The sequence below is a fragment of the Urocampus carinirostris genome, chromosome 4 (assembly GCF_059441175.1).
Source record: "Urocampus carinirostris isolate Australia breed hairy pipefish chromosome 4, RoL_Ucar_1.0, whole genome shotgun sequence".
Lineage (NCBI taxonomy): Eukaryota > Metazoa > Chordata > Actinopteri > Syngnathiformes > Syngnathidae > Urocampus > Urocampus carinirostris.
This window is the reverse complement of record NC_142352.1, coordinates 50,982,822-50,999,366: the sequence shown is the minus strand read 5'-3', so window position 1 is coordinate 50,999,366 and position 16,545 is coordinate 50,982,822. Positions and strand designations below refer to the sequence as shown.

General features: G+C 39.5%; 1 protein-coding gene and 1 pseudogene across 1 annotated transcript; both read left to right on the top strand.

Annotated features, from left to right (window-relative positions):
• The first annotated feature begins 1,953 nt into the window (after positions 1-1,953).
• LOC148368119 (uncharacterized) lies at positions 1,954-3,833 on the top strand (annotated as a pseudogene).
• Positions 3,834-4,446: 613 nt separating this feature from the next.
• On the top strand, positions 4,447-15,293 carry rab4a (RAB4a, member RAS oncogene family). Its single transcript, XM_088334832.1, has 8 exons — positions 4,447-4,613; positions 8,308-8,388; positions 8,525-8,639; positions 8,840-8,902; positions 8,987-9,141; positions 9,244-9,339; positions 10,418-10,552; positions 14,135-15,293. The coding sequence occupies exons 1-7, from the start codon at positions 4,598-4,600 to the stop codon at positions 10,531-10,533; spliced, it is 642 nt and encodes a 213-aa protein (XP_088190958.1). The 5' UTR covers positions 4,447-4,597; the 3' UTR covers positions 10,534-10,552; positions 14,135-15,293.
• Positions 15,294-16,545: the final 1,252 nt, after the last annotated feature.

The window sequence follows — 16,545 nt, the reverse complement described above, 5'->3', positions numbered from 1 at the left end:
TCTTTGGGTTTTTCTGGAGGCTCATGAAAACAGTATGGCAGAAGAAGATGATACCCAAAATGTGGCATGGGGCCGGGAGAGTCCTTATCCCAAAGGAAAACAATGCAGAGAAGATGCGATTTTAAGGTTCTCCTACTACTATACAAAATCATACATGGACTTTCCCCCTCATATCTTTCAAATCTGATCTCCCTCTATGTCCCGGCCCGAAGCCTTCGTTCCGAGAGCGCCGGTCTCCTGGTGATCCCAAGAGCCAAGAAGTGTTCCGCTGGTTCGAGAGCGTTCTCCATCCGGGCATCGGTGTTGTGGAATGCTCTTCCCCCTGAGATCCGATCTGCAACCTGGGTGGAAATGTTTAAATCTAGGCTTAAAACTCACTTCTACTCTATAGCATACGAATAACCTAAACTTCTTATATGTAATAACTTGTGAAGCCCTTAGAGACTAATTGTGATTAAGGCCTATACAAATAAAAATGACTTGACTTGACTTGACTTAACATCAGCCAGTTCCATCCAATCACCCTACTAAACGTTGAAGGCAAAATCTGCTTTAGTGTCATTGCACAGAAAATCGGCGAGTATCTGCAAAGAAATGAATACATCGATACATCTGTAAAGAACACTGTAATATCAGGATTCCCTGGGTGTTCTGAACATTCCAGGATGATCTAGCACCAAATCAAAATTGCAAAGGCAGAGAGGAAGGATGTCCATGTAGTCTTCCTTGATCTTGGCAATGCCTTTGTCTTGGTGCCTCATGAACTGCTGTGGTCTGCCTTCAACTTCTTCCACATGCCTGACACCATCACAGCCCTGGTTAAATCCTACTTCCAGGATGTACAGGTTTGGTTCGATCTTACCACCTCCTGGCAGTGTTTGTAGGTAGACATAATGGCGGGTTGCACCATCACCCCTGGCATTCACAATGGCATTGTAGGTCATCATCCATGCTTCCAAGTTGGTGGTTGCTTCGATCTTTCCACCTCCTGGCAGTGTTTGTAGGTAGACATAATGGCGGGTTGCACCATCACCCCTGGCATTCACAATGGCATTGTAGGTCATCATCCATGCTTCCAAGTTGGTGGTAGGTGGCAAGCAGATAGGCACTCCAGTTTCCTCCCACATTCCAAAAACATGCATGTCAGGTTAATTGGCCGGTCCAAATTGTCCCTAGGTGTGACTGAGTGAGTGAATAGTCTGTCCCTTTGTGCCCTGCGACTGGCTGGCAACCAGTTCAGGGTGTCCCCTGCCTACTGCCCGAAGATAGCTGGGATGGGCACCAGCATCCCCTGCGATACTACTGAGGATAAGCGGTGCAGGTAATTGGATGGATGTATATATATATATATATATATATATATATATATATATATATATATATATGTATATATATTCATTGTGTGGAAATGAAATATCCCCCCCCCCCCCCCCCCCAAAAAAAAAAATATATATATATATATATATATATATATATATATATATATATATATATATATATATAAGTTGTGCTAAAGTTGTGCGAAATGATGTACATTAAAAAAGCATTATATAAGAAGTGAAATACATAATACAGCTTGAAACGATGATGCAACATGTTTTGATGCAAACACGCCACGAGGTGCGGCCTGTTGAGTGATGACCCGTTTTTTTGTATTTTTAATGTTTTAGATTATTGCAGTCGTGAACAGATGTCCTGACTTATATATATATATATATATATATATATATATATATATATATATATATATATACTGTATATATATATATATATATATATATATATATATATATATATATATATATTCTTATTTTTTTTTACGTTTAAGTTTTTTTGGTCGATTAGGTTGTTTCAGAACCACTTGGACAGACAATGCCGTCCCAAGTGGGGAAGAACGATGCTTTAAATCTCATCGCCAGAGAGGCTGAGGCCTGACTGGCAGCCAAGAGAGCAGCAAGGGCAGAAGCCAGATAGATCCGAATGCGGGAACTTGAGAGGCAGCAGAAAGAGCTTTCAGATGACGACGAACGGATGTCTGTGGGCAGTCGAGGCAGCGTCAGGGTAGATGATCGGGATTATCTTGAGAGAGGTTCTCGAGCGGCTTCTGTATTAACAGCGACTACTCTCACCTCCCTCGGCGGGACTTCCTCTCGGAGAGGAAGCGTGGAGACCTCCATCATACTAGATGCTAAAAACAGCCACAAAAGAAATAAAGAAAAATCATGAACTGAAGGATCAGATTCAAGATGGGGAATCCAAGTACACGCAGAATCTAAAAGAAGTCAAGGAGGCCTTAACCGAAGTAGAGGAGAAGTACCGCAATGTCCAATGCCCAGTTGGACAATGAAAAAAGTAACCTGATGTACCAGGTGGACACACTGAAAGACTCGCTGACTGAACTAGAAGAACTCCTCTCCGAGTCGAGGCGGGAATTCGAGGACAAAGTCAAGGACTTCGAGCGGGAAAAACATGCCCATACTGTGCTTCAGTTGCAGTTCAACAAACTGAAAGAGACACTGAAACAAAGCGAGGAGCTGCTAAATGAGACACGTCAGTTGTGTGTGAAACAAGAGAGTTTTCTTAGAGAGATCTCTGATTCACAAGAGACGTTGGAATGGAAGGATAAGAAAATCGGAGCCTTAGAGAGACAGAAAGAATACACGTTTGCAATCCGAACCGAGCGAGACGAGCTCAGAGAAGAAGTGGTGTAACTCAAAGTATTTTGAAGAAACACGGAATAGTCCTGGGACCCGATCTGAGCATCAACGGGGACGCCGGCGAAACCGAAACGGAGAATGCTACCGGCCAAGACGGTCTCCAGCCGGATCAGGGTTCGACAACCTCCCCATCTGAGGGGAACAGCAAGCTTGGAAGCTCAAAGGAGACTCGGTTGAGAAGTAGAGGAAGGCAAGTGGCAGATCAAGAACCTTGTGGAGAATTGTTAGAGGAAGGCGGGACCAGGCTCTCTCAAACTGATGGGGCATCAAGGCCTAATAAAAACAATGAAAGTGGTCTTAGAAAGGACTTACTAGTTGCATCGACAGAGACGAAATGCGTGGATGATTCCATTCCAAGTCCTACATTTCAAGAAATTATACCGACCCCTGGTGGGAGAGTTCCACAAGTGAACTTTGGTTTAGAGGAGAACACATGCATAAACCAAGAAAACAATGAGTGCAGGGACGTAACGAAAACTGAACCATTTGAGCATACACAGAACCTCCAAAAACATGAAACCACTTACCAAGTAGAAGTTAATGAGTTAAAATCATGTCAAGAAAGAAAAGATTCTGAAAAATGTCACCAAAATATAATAGATTTTGAGTCTTGTCCCCAACAAGATACACATGATTCTGAGTCAAGTTCCAAAAAAGGTGTTACAGATCCAGAATCTTGTCACCAAGTAGATGTTGATTCAGAATTATTTCGCCAAGTGGACGCCAACATTTCTGAATCATGCCCGAGAGAAGATAAAAAGGGTACTCATAAGGTTATAGAAGATTCTGGATCATGTCTCAAAGAAAGTCTGATAGACTCTGAACTATGTGCCCAAGTACAAAGCGTCAAAGGCATGGAATCTATTCTCACTCAAGATTCAGAATCACAAAATCAAGACATCAAAGATCCCGAATTATGTCTGCAGAGACTCGAAGGATTCAGAATCGTGGCCGACAGAAATCATTCAAGATTTTGAAACTCATTCACTAGTACAAATTACTGAACAATCCAAAACTCTTCCACTTGTATTAGATCCCGAATCCAAAGGCCAACCGCCGCAGGAAACCGCAAAGGCTAGCAGCGACGATGCTGCTGAGGATAAGCAGTGCAGCTGATGAGATGATATATATATATATATATATATATATATTCCTAGAATTCATCTCATCTCATTAGCCGTATCGCTTATCCTCAGTAGGGTCACGGGGGGCTGGAGCCCATCTCAGCAATCATTGGGCAGTGGGCAGGGGACACCCTGAACTGGTTGCCAGCCAATCGCAGGGCACACAGGGACAGACAACTCATTCGCTCATTCACACCTAGGGACAATTTGGACCGGCCAATTCACCTGAAATGCATGTCTTTGGAATGTGGGAGGAAACCGGAGTGCCCGGAGGAAACCCACGCAAGCACGGGGAGAACATACAAACTCCGCACAGGAAGTCTGGAGCTGGATTTGAACCCACGACAGGTTCCCATGACATGAACTGTGCCGCACAAGCGCTAACCACTGCGCCGCCGTGCTGCCCTCCTAGAATTCAAATCAATGTTATTTTACTGAATGTAAGTATTTTTGTACCGCTAGAAAGCACTAAATAGTACACACTGTCTCTTTAAGTAAAATAAAAAATAATGAAAAAAAAATACAGCCAGACACTATGGGTGCTCAAAGCCCCCAAAGCTCTGAACCTAAAATTTGCCCATTTTTACTTTTATTTTGAAATGTCAAAACCCGGGCAGGAAATCACAGAAACAATTTGGATGCAACGCACAGAAATTTTCAACAGGACTATTTTCATTTTCCCTAGCTTAGCTTCCCATCTGTCAACCTATATCCTCTCTAGATTCACTGTAACACTGACAACACGCCCAACTGGCGATGTCGGAGTCTTACGGTAAGATGTATTTTTGTCGAGTAATTGCAGTCGACGCTGTAATGTTGTCTCTGTGATAGGAAGGGGGCAGGTGTGTCGTAAGGCGTTTACTCCCCGTAAATAATTAGCTGATATGCTAACGTAGCCACAAGCAAAACAAGGATGCTCACCTCAAATATACAATGACAACAGAGATGACAGATAAAGATTGCCCAGTAGAATACACATTAGTCTGATTACTTTATGCACGGTTCCGTTCTGTTAGGAAATCTCAATCCGACTGACGATTGTCGTTGTTTAATCTAAATTTAATCAAACACGTGAGTAACGTCAACTATGAGGTATGTATTTGACTATTCTATTATCCAAATGTAATCCTGATTTTGTTATCGAAGCCGGCATTCGTTACTTCTTTTGAGCACATCTGCCACTTGAAATATAATATTGTGAATGTGCTTGATTGCTGTTGAGATTGTCAAGATTGTTTTCTGTTATTAGTGTCAATAAAATTGTTCAAACCAAACAAAAAAAACTGCCACTAAGTTCTGAGTTTGTCTCTTGGTTTCTCAGCACAGGTCTGTCTGTGTGGAGTTTGCATTTATTGATTGATTGAAGCTTTAGTTTGGCGAAGCACGCACAAAAACGGCATCATAAATTTACCAACAGAAACAAATGAAATATTTCCACACAAAAAAACAGATGTACGTTATGATAATACATACATAAACATGCGCCCTAAGCAAGACAAAGATTTTAAATGCTGGCCTGCTAATAATCCCAAGATCCAAGAAGAAAGAAATCCGCAGGTTCAATAGCGCTCTCCATTCGAGCCCCGATGCTGTTGAATGCTCTGCCCTTTTAAATTCGATCTGCTACTGTAACGACCCTCAATCATGCGCGACACAAGGTTTCACAGTCACTCGGTTTATTGCCTGCATGCAGTAAACAAAACAATACAAAAGTCGGCATCTGTTCACGACTGCAATAATCTTCAGTGCGATGCAAATTAGCTGAAGCTACGGCAAGCAGACAACATGGGAGTACATTAATAGTGAAACTTTAATAATAACAATGAACATAACTTTCCCACGTACCTGCATTCAGTAAACAAAACAATACAAAAGTCAGGGCATCCGTTCACGACTGCAATAATCTAAAACATTAAAAATACAAAAAAACGGGTCATCACTCAACTGGTCGCACCTTGTGGCGTGTTTGCATCAAAACATGTTGCATCATCGTTTCAAGCTGTATTATTTAACTTCATATATAGTGCTTTTTGGAATACATCATTTAGCACAACTTATATCTTTATGTACAAAAATAATTTGTGAAAGCAGCTCCTATATCTAGCAAAATGAGCATTTTTTTATCCAACTGATATTGGGCACATCTTACCTTCAGCGTGATGCAAATTAGCTGAAGCTACGACAAGCGCTGAAGCCCGTAAAGTGCCAAACGAAAAAGACAGTCGCAGACGCCCATGACTTAACAATTGAATGAGGTACCGGAATATTAACAGTAATACAACAAAAACACAGATTTTGTGAGAATTCAAAAAAACATTCCAAACAATCAAATTTCAACTCTGTTACACTACCCCAGTAAAACGGTGTGAATTTCCCTGCGGGGATGAATAAAGTATCTATCTATCGATCTAAATCTAGGCTTAAAACACACGTATACAGCTTACGAATGACCTATGTTTCATCTTGACAATGTCTCTGTTTTGCAACATCCATTGCAGCCTGGTCATCCTGAAAGCGGGATAACCTTGTGTGCTTCTCAAGGTTACCTAATTTTTTGTCATTCGAAGGTTTTGAGTTTTTCCTTGCCATATGTAGGTTTTAGGTCAGGAGATGGTGTAATAATATAGTCTGTAGTCTTTAAAGCCCTTTGCAACTTCTTGTGATTAAGGGCATCACAGATAAACATTATTTGACTCAAATGCCTACCCCTCTTCTATATTTTTTCTAGCAGGGAAGACATAATCAAATCAAATCCATAACACAGCACCATTCCCCAAAAGGAAAATTTTAAAAACAAATAATTGACATTTTAAAAACTTACAATTCCAACACAGTAATGGTAAGGACAAGTACTAATATTGGTCAGAACTAAATACCAATGATATTAAAGACAAAATACCCCCAAGGACAAAAACAACAATGGTAAAAGAGCATATATACATTACAAACTAAGACTCTTGCAGTGCATAATGTGACAAGACCTGCTGTTTATAGATTAGTTTGAACCTGTGAATGTTTTTGCATCGTTTCAGTCGTAAACTACAGTAAGACCGTTCCAGCGAACCACATGAATGCATGCAGCTCCAGTGCTGCTTGTAAAAGCGAGTTTATGTACAATGTGATTGTAAGATTTTTATCATCTATCTAATGTGATTGTGGTTAGCTGCAAACCAAAAGTGTGTCAATGATGTTTGTGGATACATATGCACTGTGAGATTGGAGGCGACAAGTGATGGCTATGAATATTTTGTCTTTCTTTTGTATATGCGATCAAGGATTCACCTTCACAAGCAATATTATGCTGGATTTTATAGACAACATACACAATGAAAATTAAGTTTTTCTAGGCACACTGTAAAAACACAGCATCAACCAATAATAAAGAAAAAGAGAACAACAAAATATGTGTACAAATAAAAACAGCTGAACAATCCAATAATATTATACATAAACGTGTGCTCAAAAGGAGTAGGCTGAAGTCGAAGATTTAAAGTGCCCACCCATTATATTTTCTTCATTGAAGGGAAGACATATTCAAAGACCAAACAAAACTTTTAAGGAAAATTAGAAAAGAAGGAAATTACACTTCAAACTTCTATTGTATTTCTAGTGACTCATAAAACATATAATACCCCCCCAAAATTTTAAAATGTTAATATACTTTCGTATACTGATCCCAAATACGTATAGTATATAATTTTTACATTGATATAAATAGGGATTTTTTTTTATGTCATCATCTAAATAAACCTTTCCATAAATTATTAGCTGTTTGGGTAGCACAATGGCTTTTTAATGTTGTGCGAGGATATTGGCAGTGTCTGAAATAACGTCTGCCCGGACGCCCGGGGTGCGCATCTTTTACGTCGGGCGTACAACTTACAAAACATCTCCGCCCGGGTGGCCGACAACTTTTTCAAGGAAGCGTTATAAGGTCGTGCATTTGCATATCATTTTCCAAAGTAGACGCACAGAGAACACAAGAAAAATGGATAAGTGGTGAGGAATCAAGCCAAAACCTCAGCCCCAGAAGAAAGATTCAAAAGAAGCAAAATTTATGACGCTACAAAACGTAAACGTATATTAAAAACATCGTGGAAAGAGGAGTTCACGCTACGCAAACATTGCATTAATAAAAATGAGTAAATACAGGTACATACTGATGGCAGATGGAAAACAGTGATTTCATATATATGCAATGAATGTTATAAGTAGATTTATAATAAACTTAATTTTAAAGTGTTGTTCTGTTATATATATTCTGATTATCAATCCTTAATACTTTGCAACAATGTTTTTTTTCCGATTAGTCGTCTTATTGTGTTTCAAGTTCTGAAAAATGGGGCATCAACTTTATGGCTGGGTGTCCGGTAACATTTTGTCATGAGTTTCAGACACTCTTATTGGACCTTGAATTTTTCGATTTCCCTGAAAATAATTTCACTCGCGTGTTCCACCCTTTCCAGATTTCCTATTCAAATTCCTGGTGATCGGCAACGCTGGAACTGGCAAATCATGTTTGCTGCATCAGTTTATAGAGAAACGATGTAAGTCTGACATATTTAGTTCAAACAATTTGTGATTGTTTTTTTTTATGTACTAATAGTAACGAGAAGTATCATGTTAATATAAGTAGTTTGATAAATTGTCACTATGTGATCGTATAAGGATTTTTCTTTTCAGTTAAGGATGAATCAAATCACACCATCGGAGTGGAGTTTGGCTCCAAAATTATCAGTGTGGTCAACAAAATCGTCAAGCTGCAAATTTGGGACACAGCCGGTCAAGAAAGGTTTAGGTGGGTAATATACTAAACAATTGAAAGTTAATTTACCTTCATGATAAATGGTAAACAAATCTCTCTTTGGGTAATAAAATATATGATAATTTGAGGGTAGCAGTAAATCACAAGAACACGTTTGTTTAAAAAAATGTCATTTTCTTCATATAACTTAATTGAGATGAGTCTGTATTCTGAATGTTCATTTTGTTATAAAGGTCAGTGACAAAAAGTTACTACAGAGGAGCAGCAGGGGCACTGTTGGTTTATGACATCACCAGGTAATTTTGCAGTTTCCTTTTTTTTTAAATCTCATTTTAAGACTATCGTGCAAATATCTGATTGTATGGTGCTTGTCGCTGCAGTCGCGAGACCTACAACGCTCTCACTACGTGGCTGAGTGACGCCCGAATGCTTGCAAGTCAGAACATCGTGATCATCCTTTGTGGAAACAAGAAAGATTTGGATGCGGAGAGAGAAGTGACCTTCCTGGAAGCGTCGCGCTTCGCTCAGGAGAACGGTATATTGATGTGACATTGGTCACTTTCAGTCTCATTTACCTATCAGCCTTGGATTTAGGAAATGAATGCGACATCAAATCAAACATTGTTTGTGTTGTCAGAGCTGATGTTCCTTGAGACCAGTGCTCTGACAGGGGAGAACGTAGAAGAAGCTTTTGTGCAGTGCGCCCGGAAAATCCTCAATAAGATTGAATCAGGTTGGAACTCATACACACGAATGCTTGAAACGTTTTCTAGCTTGCAATGCATTTCGTGATCAGAAAAGGGATGTCGTTTTGATGAAAATTTGACCTCTGTTATTTGTTAGGATAAGCCTGTCAGCCTATAGCAGGAGTCGGAAACCTGTGGTTTGTGGGCCATATAATGCTCTTTTCATGAGTACATATAGCTCTAAGGTAAAACAGTGCAATTAGTTAACGTTATACATGTTACATGTAATTCTTTTGATGCTTTGATGGGTTCGGTGACGATTTCAACTACAGTTTACAGACAAGGTGTCACACAAAATTTTTGGCTGTAAATCGCTCAATATTTTTTTATATTGGAGCTCATTAAACAATATATATTAATTGTTAAGACAGTTTATGATGAAAATCCACAGAAAAAACTTCAACCCAAAATAAATGTTTTACCCAGAAGCCCTAGCTAAGCACCTAGAGCAATTTGATAGGAGAAGCTGTAGGAATGGGCATGGACACAGGGTGGGCGCACTCTTTTCTCTTTTACGTTGGTATCTTCGTTTGCGGTATTTTCTGACATTTTTTCGAAATAATTTTGCTTGCAGCTTAATTTTAAACCATTATTTAGGACAAAATTCGCAGTCAAAGTGAGCCTCAACACTCCCAAGTAACTGTGGGAGAGAGACAAGTTTAAAGTGGTATTTTTGTTGACATGGGACATGGGCTGTCTATATTGTTTCATTGATTTTTATCAAATCATGTAACCTCACACAGTAAAATAAAATGTGGTCAAGAATTAGCTTTTGTCTAGAGAGCATATTGTGATATTTTGTTGCATGTGGTGTTCAAATCTAAGGCGTGGCTAAATCTAAATATTTTTTCTTTTTGGATCAAAAAGGTTCCCGACCCCTGGCCTAGAATAATAGCAACTGACTAGCTAATTTTTTTAACTATGATTTTTTTAAACTATATTATACTTGATTAGAAAAGTAAGATTAATGATTCCATCTAATCTTGATTTGCCGTTGCAGGGGACTATTAAAAGTCATTGTTTTGATAAGCACACATCTATTACCCCTATTTTTTGAACTTTTAGGGGAGTTGGATCCAGAAAGGATGGGATCTGGCATCCAGTATGGGGATGCTGCACTGCGCCAGCTCCGATCACCCCGCCGCGCTCAGCTGCAGGGCGCCCAGGAGTGTGGCTGCTAGCCTGATAGAGAGCTTAATGGTATGCTGCTTTCACTGCTACCTAGCAAGCATGCACACTAGAACCTAGTACAGTAGTACTCCTTTACTTATGAATTGAATTGGTTCTAACAGTGACATTGTATAATAAAACCGGTGTAAATCAAAACACGTTTCCCCATTGAAATTAATGGAAAGGTCATCAAATGGAACTAAACCCTCATTAAATCTACTGTAACTGTCTTGGGGTACACTAATGTTCAGTTCATAAATATAGCTCATAGTATAAATAAAACAAGAAATAAGGCTAAAAGTAACTGTACAGCACAAAGCTTTATTAACCAAGATGAGTTCAAACAACAACAACCACCGATGAATGCATTAAATAGCAATCTAGAGACTGTTGTCTGTCTGTAACATAAAATGTTTTTAAAATGTTTCCAACCGTTTTCGTCAAACATTTAGATTGCCTATCCGCTTATGGCCTCATCAAAATGTCTTTTTCTGAAAAAAAACTGCAGTTTTTCCCAGTATGGCATATTTGAAACTATTTAAAGATGAGTCAGCAGACCCACGCCTGGACATGAACCATATCAACGTTTGCCTCGACCAGTGGGCACAGTTGGAAAGCTGCGTCGTTGCTCTCAGGGACTTTTTGGACATTTTATAGGCTTGAGTCGTCTTTGATGTAATGCATTTTCTTGACATTTTTTTTACCTACCTACTGACTGACCAACACATATACATAAACAAAGGAAAGAGTAGCAAACAACACGGAAAAAATTGACCATGGCCAAGCCAAACGCCCAAACAAGTTAAGCACCTCGGCACCCAAGTTGGTCATGCTTTCGTCCCTCCAGATGAAACGGGACAGAAGAAAGCGGCCATGTCACTTGGGTCAGGGTGACACAACACACTCTTCAGTTCAACAGCAGGGCCCGACAGCTTTCACTGGTCTACCCCTGCCGTATCATATAGGTGCCCTGCCCATCCCTTAGAACGTGTCCCAACATCCTACTATCCTTTCACAACACATCTCTACTCACCCCTATCACCAACAAGAGCTCGAGCTTTCACTACATTTAGACCTCTTTCCTGCAGTGCTCTCATAACACCATCCATCCACCTCAATTGCGGCCTTCCCCTTGGTCTCCTTCCATTTACTTATCCTCTGTAGATCCTCTTCAACATTCGCTCCTCATCCATCCTCTATGTGTCCACACCAACCAAGGACTCTCATATCCACACGCTTGCTCAGTTCCACGACTACTCAAGTTCTGTTCCTCACAATTTCATTTATCAATCTATCCAATCCTGTCACTCCGAACATACTCCTTAAACACTTCATGTCAAAAAAATTGAATTTCCTTCTCAAGTCTGCGTTCAGGCTCCAAGTCTCTGCACCATACAACAGTCGGCACAATCACACTCTCATAAAGTCCTCTCTTTACATCCATATTCATACTCTTGTTACTCATCACTCTCCTCAAAGCACCCAAAACCTTGTTTTCTTGATTCACTCTGTGCAATACCTCGCACCCCATTCCACCAACTGCAGCTACATCACAACACAAGTACCTAAAGCTTCCAAATTCTTCCAGCACCTGTCCATTTAACCTCATTTCTAACGCCATGCCCACTTCATCCTGTGAACACTTCATCACCTAACTCTTCCCAACATTCACACATAACCTCACAAACACCTCCAAACTTCATTACAAACCCTCTCAATGTTTCTTCAGAATCGGCCACAAGCGCTGTGTAATCGGCAAACAACAGACTTACCTGCCACACCGTTCCACTATTATCCATCATCTCTACACCTCTGCCAAATAATCTTGCATTCACCTCTCTCACCACACCATCCATGTACACATTAAACAGCCATGGTGACATCACACACCCCCTCTCACACCAGTCAACACAGGGAACCACTCACTTGTCCCACTCCCTACTCTTACACATGCGCTGCTGTTCACATAAAAATCTTCAATGCTACCTACAACTTTCCACCCACTCCCATACATTACCATCACCTGCCACAACGCCTCTCTATCGACTCCGTCATACGCCTTTACAAGTCCACGAAAGCCAAACAAACATCCTTACCTTTTGCAAAATATTTCTCACACACCTGTCGTACAGCAAACACCTGATTCACACATCTTCCTTTCCTGAAACAACTCTGCTCCTCCATCACCACCTCATCTGTTATTCCTCTCACTCTCTACACATTCTCCCTTGATGGTTACAGGAACCGGGTGAGTTCTGGTTCTCCTGAAGTCCAGAACTCACCCGGTTCCTGTAACCATCAAGGGAGAATGTGTAGAATTTTTCCAGACCTACAAATACCTGGGTGTGCAGCTGGACAACAAACTGGACTGGACTGCCAACACAGAAGCTCTATGGAGGAAAGGGCAAAGCCGACTTTACTTCCTCAGAAGGCTGGCCTCCTTCAACATCTGCAAAAAGCTCCTGAAAATATTCTATGAGACAGTAGTGGCAAGCGCCCTCTTCTATGCGGCAGCGTGTTGGGGAGGCAGCGTCAAGAAGAAGGATGCCTCTCGTCTCAATAAACTGGCTAGGAAAGCGAGCTCTGTTGTGGGCAAAGAGCTGGACAGCCTAACAACAGTAGCTGAGAGACGAGCACTGAAAAAGCTGAGGTCAATCATGGACAATCCATCGCATCCACTACACAGCATTATCTCCAGACAGAAGAGCAGTTTCAGCGACAGACTGCTGTCACTGTCTTGTACTACGGACAGACTGAAGAGATCTTTTCTTCCTCATGCCATGAGGCTCTTTAACTCCACCCGGCAGAGTAAAGGCCCACATTAAACCACACCACCTACATTGGATATTACCGAATCTTACTGCAATATGTATTCTGTGTAGCACTATTTAGTTACTCTATATAACACGCTACAGTGGGCATTTGCACGTCACACTGGGTATTTGTATATTGTATTCTTTTGGCTTTATTATTGTACTGTTCTCAGCTCAGGGATGCTGCTGGAAATGTGAATTTCCCTTCGGGGATGAATAAAGTATCTATCTATCTAATTAAGACTCTTCCATACAGCTTACCCGGACAACAAACAGATTGCTAAATTCATACTTATTACCTTTACCCTTATACAATTGAACCACACATGCACTACGCCAATCAACAGGAACCACACCACTTAAATAGCATCCATTCAACATTTTTTTTTTCACTTTATACTTTTTCATACCTTTTTACATCTTAACTATGTTTATTTAATTGATGTTCACTATCTTTTGTGTATTGCTACACAATGCAAAATATATTGCACCCTGGTCAACAGAAAGTTGGACTACCATATTAAGGTTTTTAATTTTTTTCTTGCCTGCATGTTGGTTTAAGATCTAGGGGTGGTGTAATTGTAGTACTTTTTCACGAGACTCTATGTATAGCTAAGGCATTGCCATTGCGTCTAAGTTCAGATTTAATCATTTCTTGCCTATAGTTTTTTAGTCCCCCCCTCACATTAATCATTGATTTCAGCTGGATTAATTTATTAATTGCTAGTGACTTACACATATGCGGTTTGAAAGCGGAAGTAGCAAGAAATTAGCTAATATTCTGATGTATGTTTTTCAGAGTGGAAATGGAGGAGACCAACGGCAGGGTTGGACCTGAAACATTTTAGCAACTCCTCCCAGACCTTTGCGCAGAACAATGTTGCCATGCCTGCACTGGCTAGGAACCTACCTGAGAACCCTTACTAGTCAGCTTCTTCCATTAACAGAGCTCCTTAGTCATTGCACCATGTCCACTTTACAGCGACCCTCTGCGCTTAGCCCCTCGAGGTATAACAATGCATTTGTGTTTGTCTTGTAACTTACAGCTAACCTGTATTTGCTATATTACCATGGCCCCCCTTTCTTGCTGTGAACAATCTCACCCTCTTTCCACTTGGTTTAATGCACTCCTTCTTTTGTCTACTTCACCGTACAATGAAACTGTACATAGAGCTTGACGCATGTTTTCTCAATATCAAAACAATTTTACTATGAAAATATTGAATTAGATATCCATATATGTGCTTCACTCACTCACCCACATATGATCATTTTATCAACATGTAGTGTATACAAGCAGTATGGTGAACAGACGATTGTATAATTTGTAAATGGATGGCGTTGGTTTTAGTTGTATTCAGTAATACAATATAAGGAGGATATTTCCTATTCATTTATCCTCTATTTTATCTGATTTATATGATATGGAAAGAGGAAGTTTTTTTTCTAAGTTACAGCAAAAACGATCTGATGTCCATGTTCGGAATAGTTGGGCTGCATTGAACATATTCCTGTAAAAAAAAATGCAGTTACTTCCCCCTTCAAATACATTTCATAATTATAATTCACAGTCGGAAACTAGCATTTCTCATCCAAAGAATTTCATTGAAAATGACCCACATATTTTTGTTGATTACGACTTGCCTGCTGTTAAAAAATTTTATTTTTAGCAATTATTTCATTATGTTCAAACATCCCCCCAGGACAGTCGTGTAACATAAGGTTCAAATTTATGGTTTAAAAAGATGCTATTTGAAGAAATAGCCATGGCCCGATATGTACTTTCAAATACATTACTGTATATTAATGGAACTTTTAAAGCACATTCAGATTTGATACACAGGTTATGTGGTTTCAATTTAATTTCTGAATTTATTTTTTGTTGTGAATATTAGTTTTTAACTTATCTTGTATGATGAAAGCATATGTTTTTAAAATAAAAGTTGCAAATCCATGAATTACTTGCATTGTTTTTCTCTTAAAATAAATTGCTTTGCCCTGAATACAAAGTATGGAGGGAAAAAAACATTTATGTCACTTTTAAAATGTAAACAAGTCACGGAACAATTGTGCGTTGTGGTTGATACATTGAAGAAATGGTAATACAAAGAAGAGAAAAAAAATCACAACTTGTTAATTGGACAAAAAACATTAATACTGACAGGATATCTGCTGCTCTAATATATTACTCAAATATAAAATAAACCTTAACTTTGAAAATAATAATAAAAAAAAACAATTTAAGAGCTTAAAAAGGTAAGATTGGCTACTTTTACTTTCAGGTTTGGACATCTCACACTCGGACCTGCGCCCTAATATTGCACATTTTAGTTTGAAATTATATTTACCAAATCAGGTGTGACTTCGGTTTCCAGTTAACAAGTACAATAAAACCTCTCAAATACAAAACTCAACACTATCACCAAAATGTCAGTATATGGCACAGAGCTGATCAGCCCTTGATATGTTTCCAATCAAGTTGGTTTGGCTTTATGCCAACTTTAACCATATGTTGATCAACAAGAAAATGGGTAAAAGGTTTGTGGATCAAACATATATAGGCCTAATTTGTAACATGACGGAAATAAATCAATATCCTCAGTACGTCTCGCATAAAACCGTTAAATGTCCTTGGAAAATAAAACATGCTAATACGTATGCTACGCTCCTTAAATCAATTAATTTACAACAATGTGTAAACGCGTCAGGTGACAAGCAATACTGCAACATTTTTGGCGGTCAAGACAGAAATCAAAAAGTGGCTGTTATTGTAAATGTGCCTTTGCGTCTTCATTACTTCGACATTCAAATATCGGTGCACTCGAGGCAAGCTCAGCCACACTCAGGACTGGTTGCCAGTATATCATGAGGAACATACAGTATACTAGGGGTCTCAAAAACATGGCAAGGGGCCAATTGCAGCCCTCATTGAGAAGAGTTTGAGTCCCCTGCCTTGATGTAAAAGTTAAAGGCACAGTGGGTATAATTTGATTATTTGTCGTATTGTTTTGTGCAACCTAAAAATACAAAGCCAAAGGAAGAATACAAACTACGGAGACTCCAAGTGACCAAACGGCACTTATTTCTGTTTTTAGAAAAACAGGAATAAGAAGCTAAAAAGAGAAAAATCAAAAAGAAAAGAAAAAGTGGAAAGAAAACAATAATAGAACAATAATGTTACTGTCATGCGCTTTCCGGAAAAATTTTCAA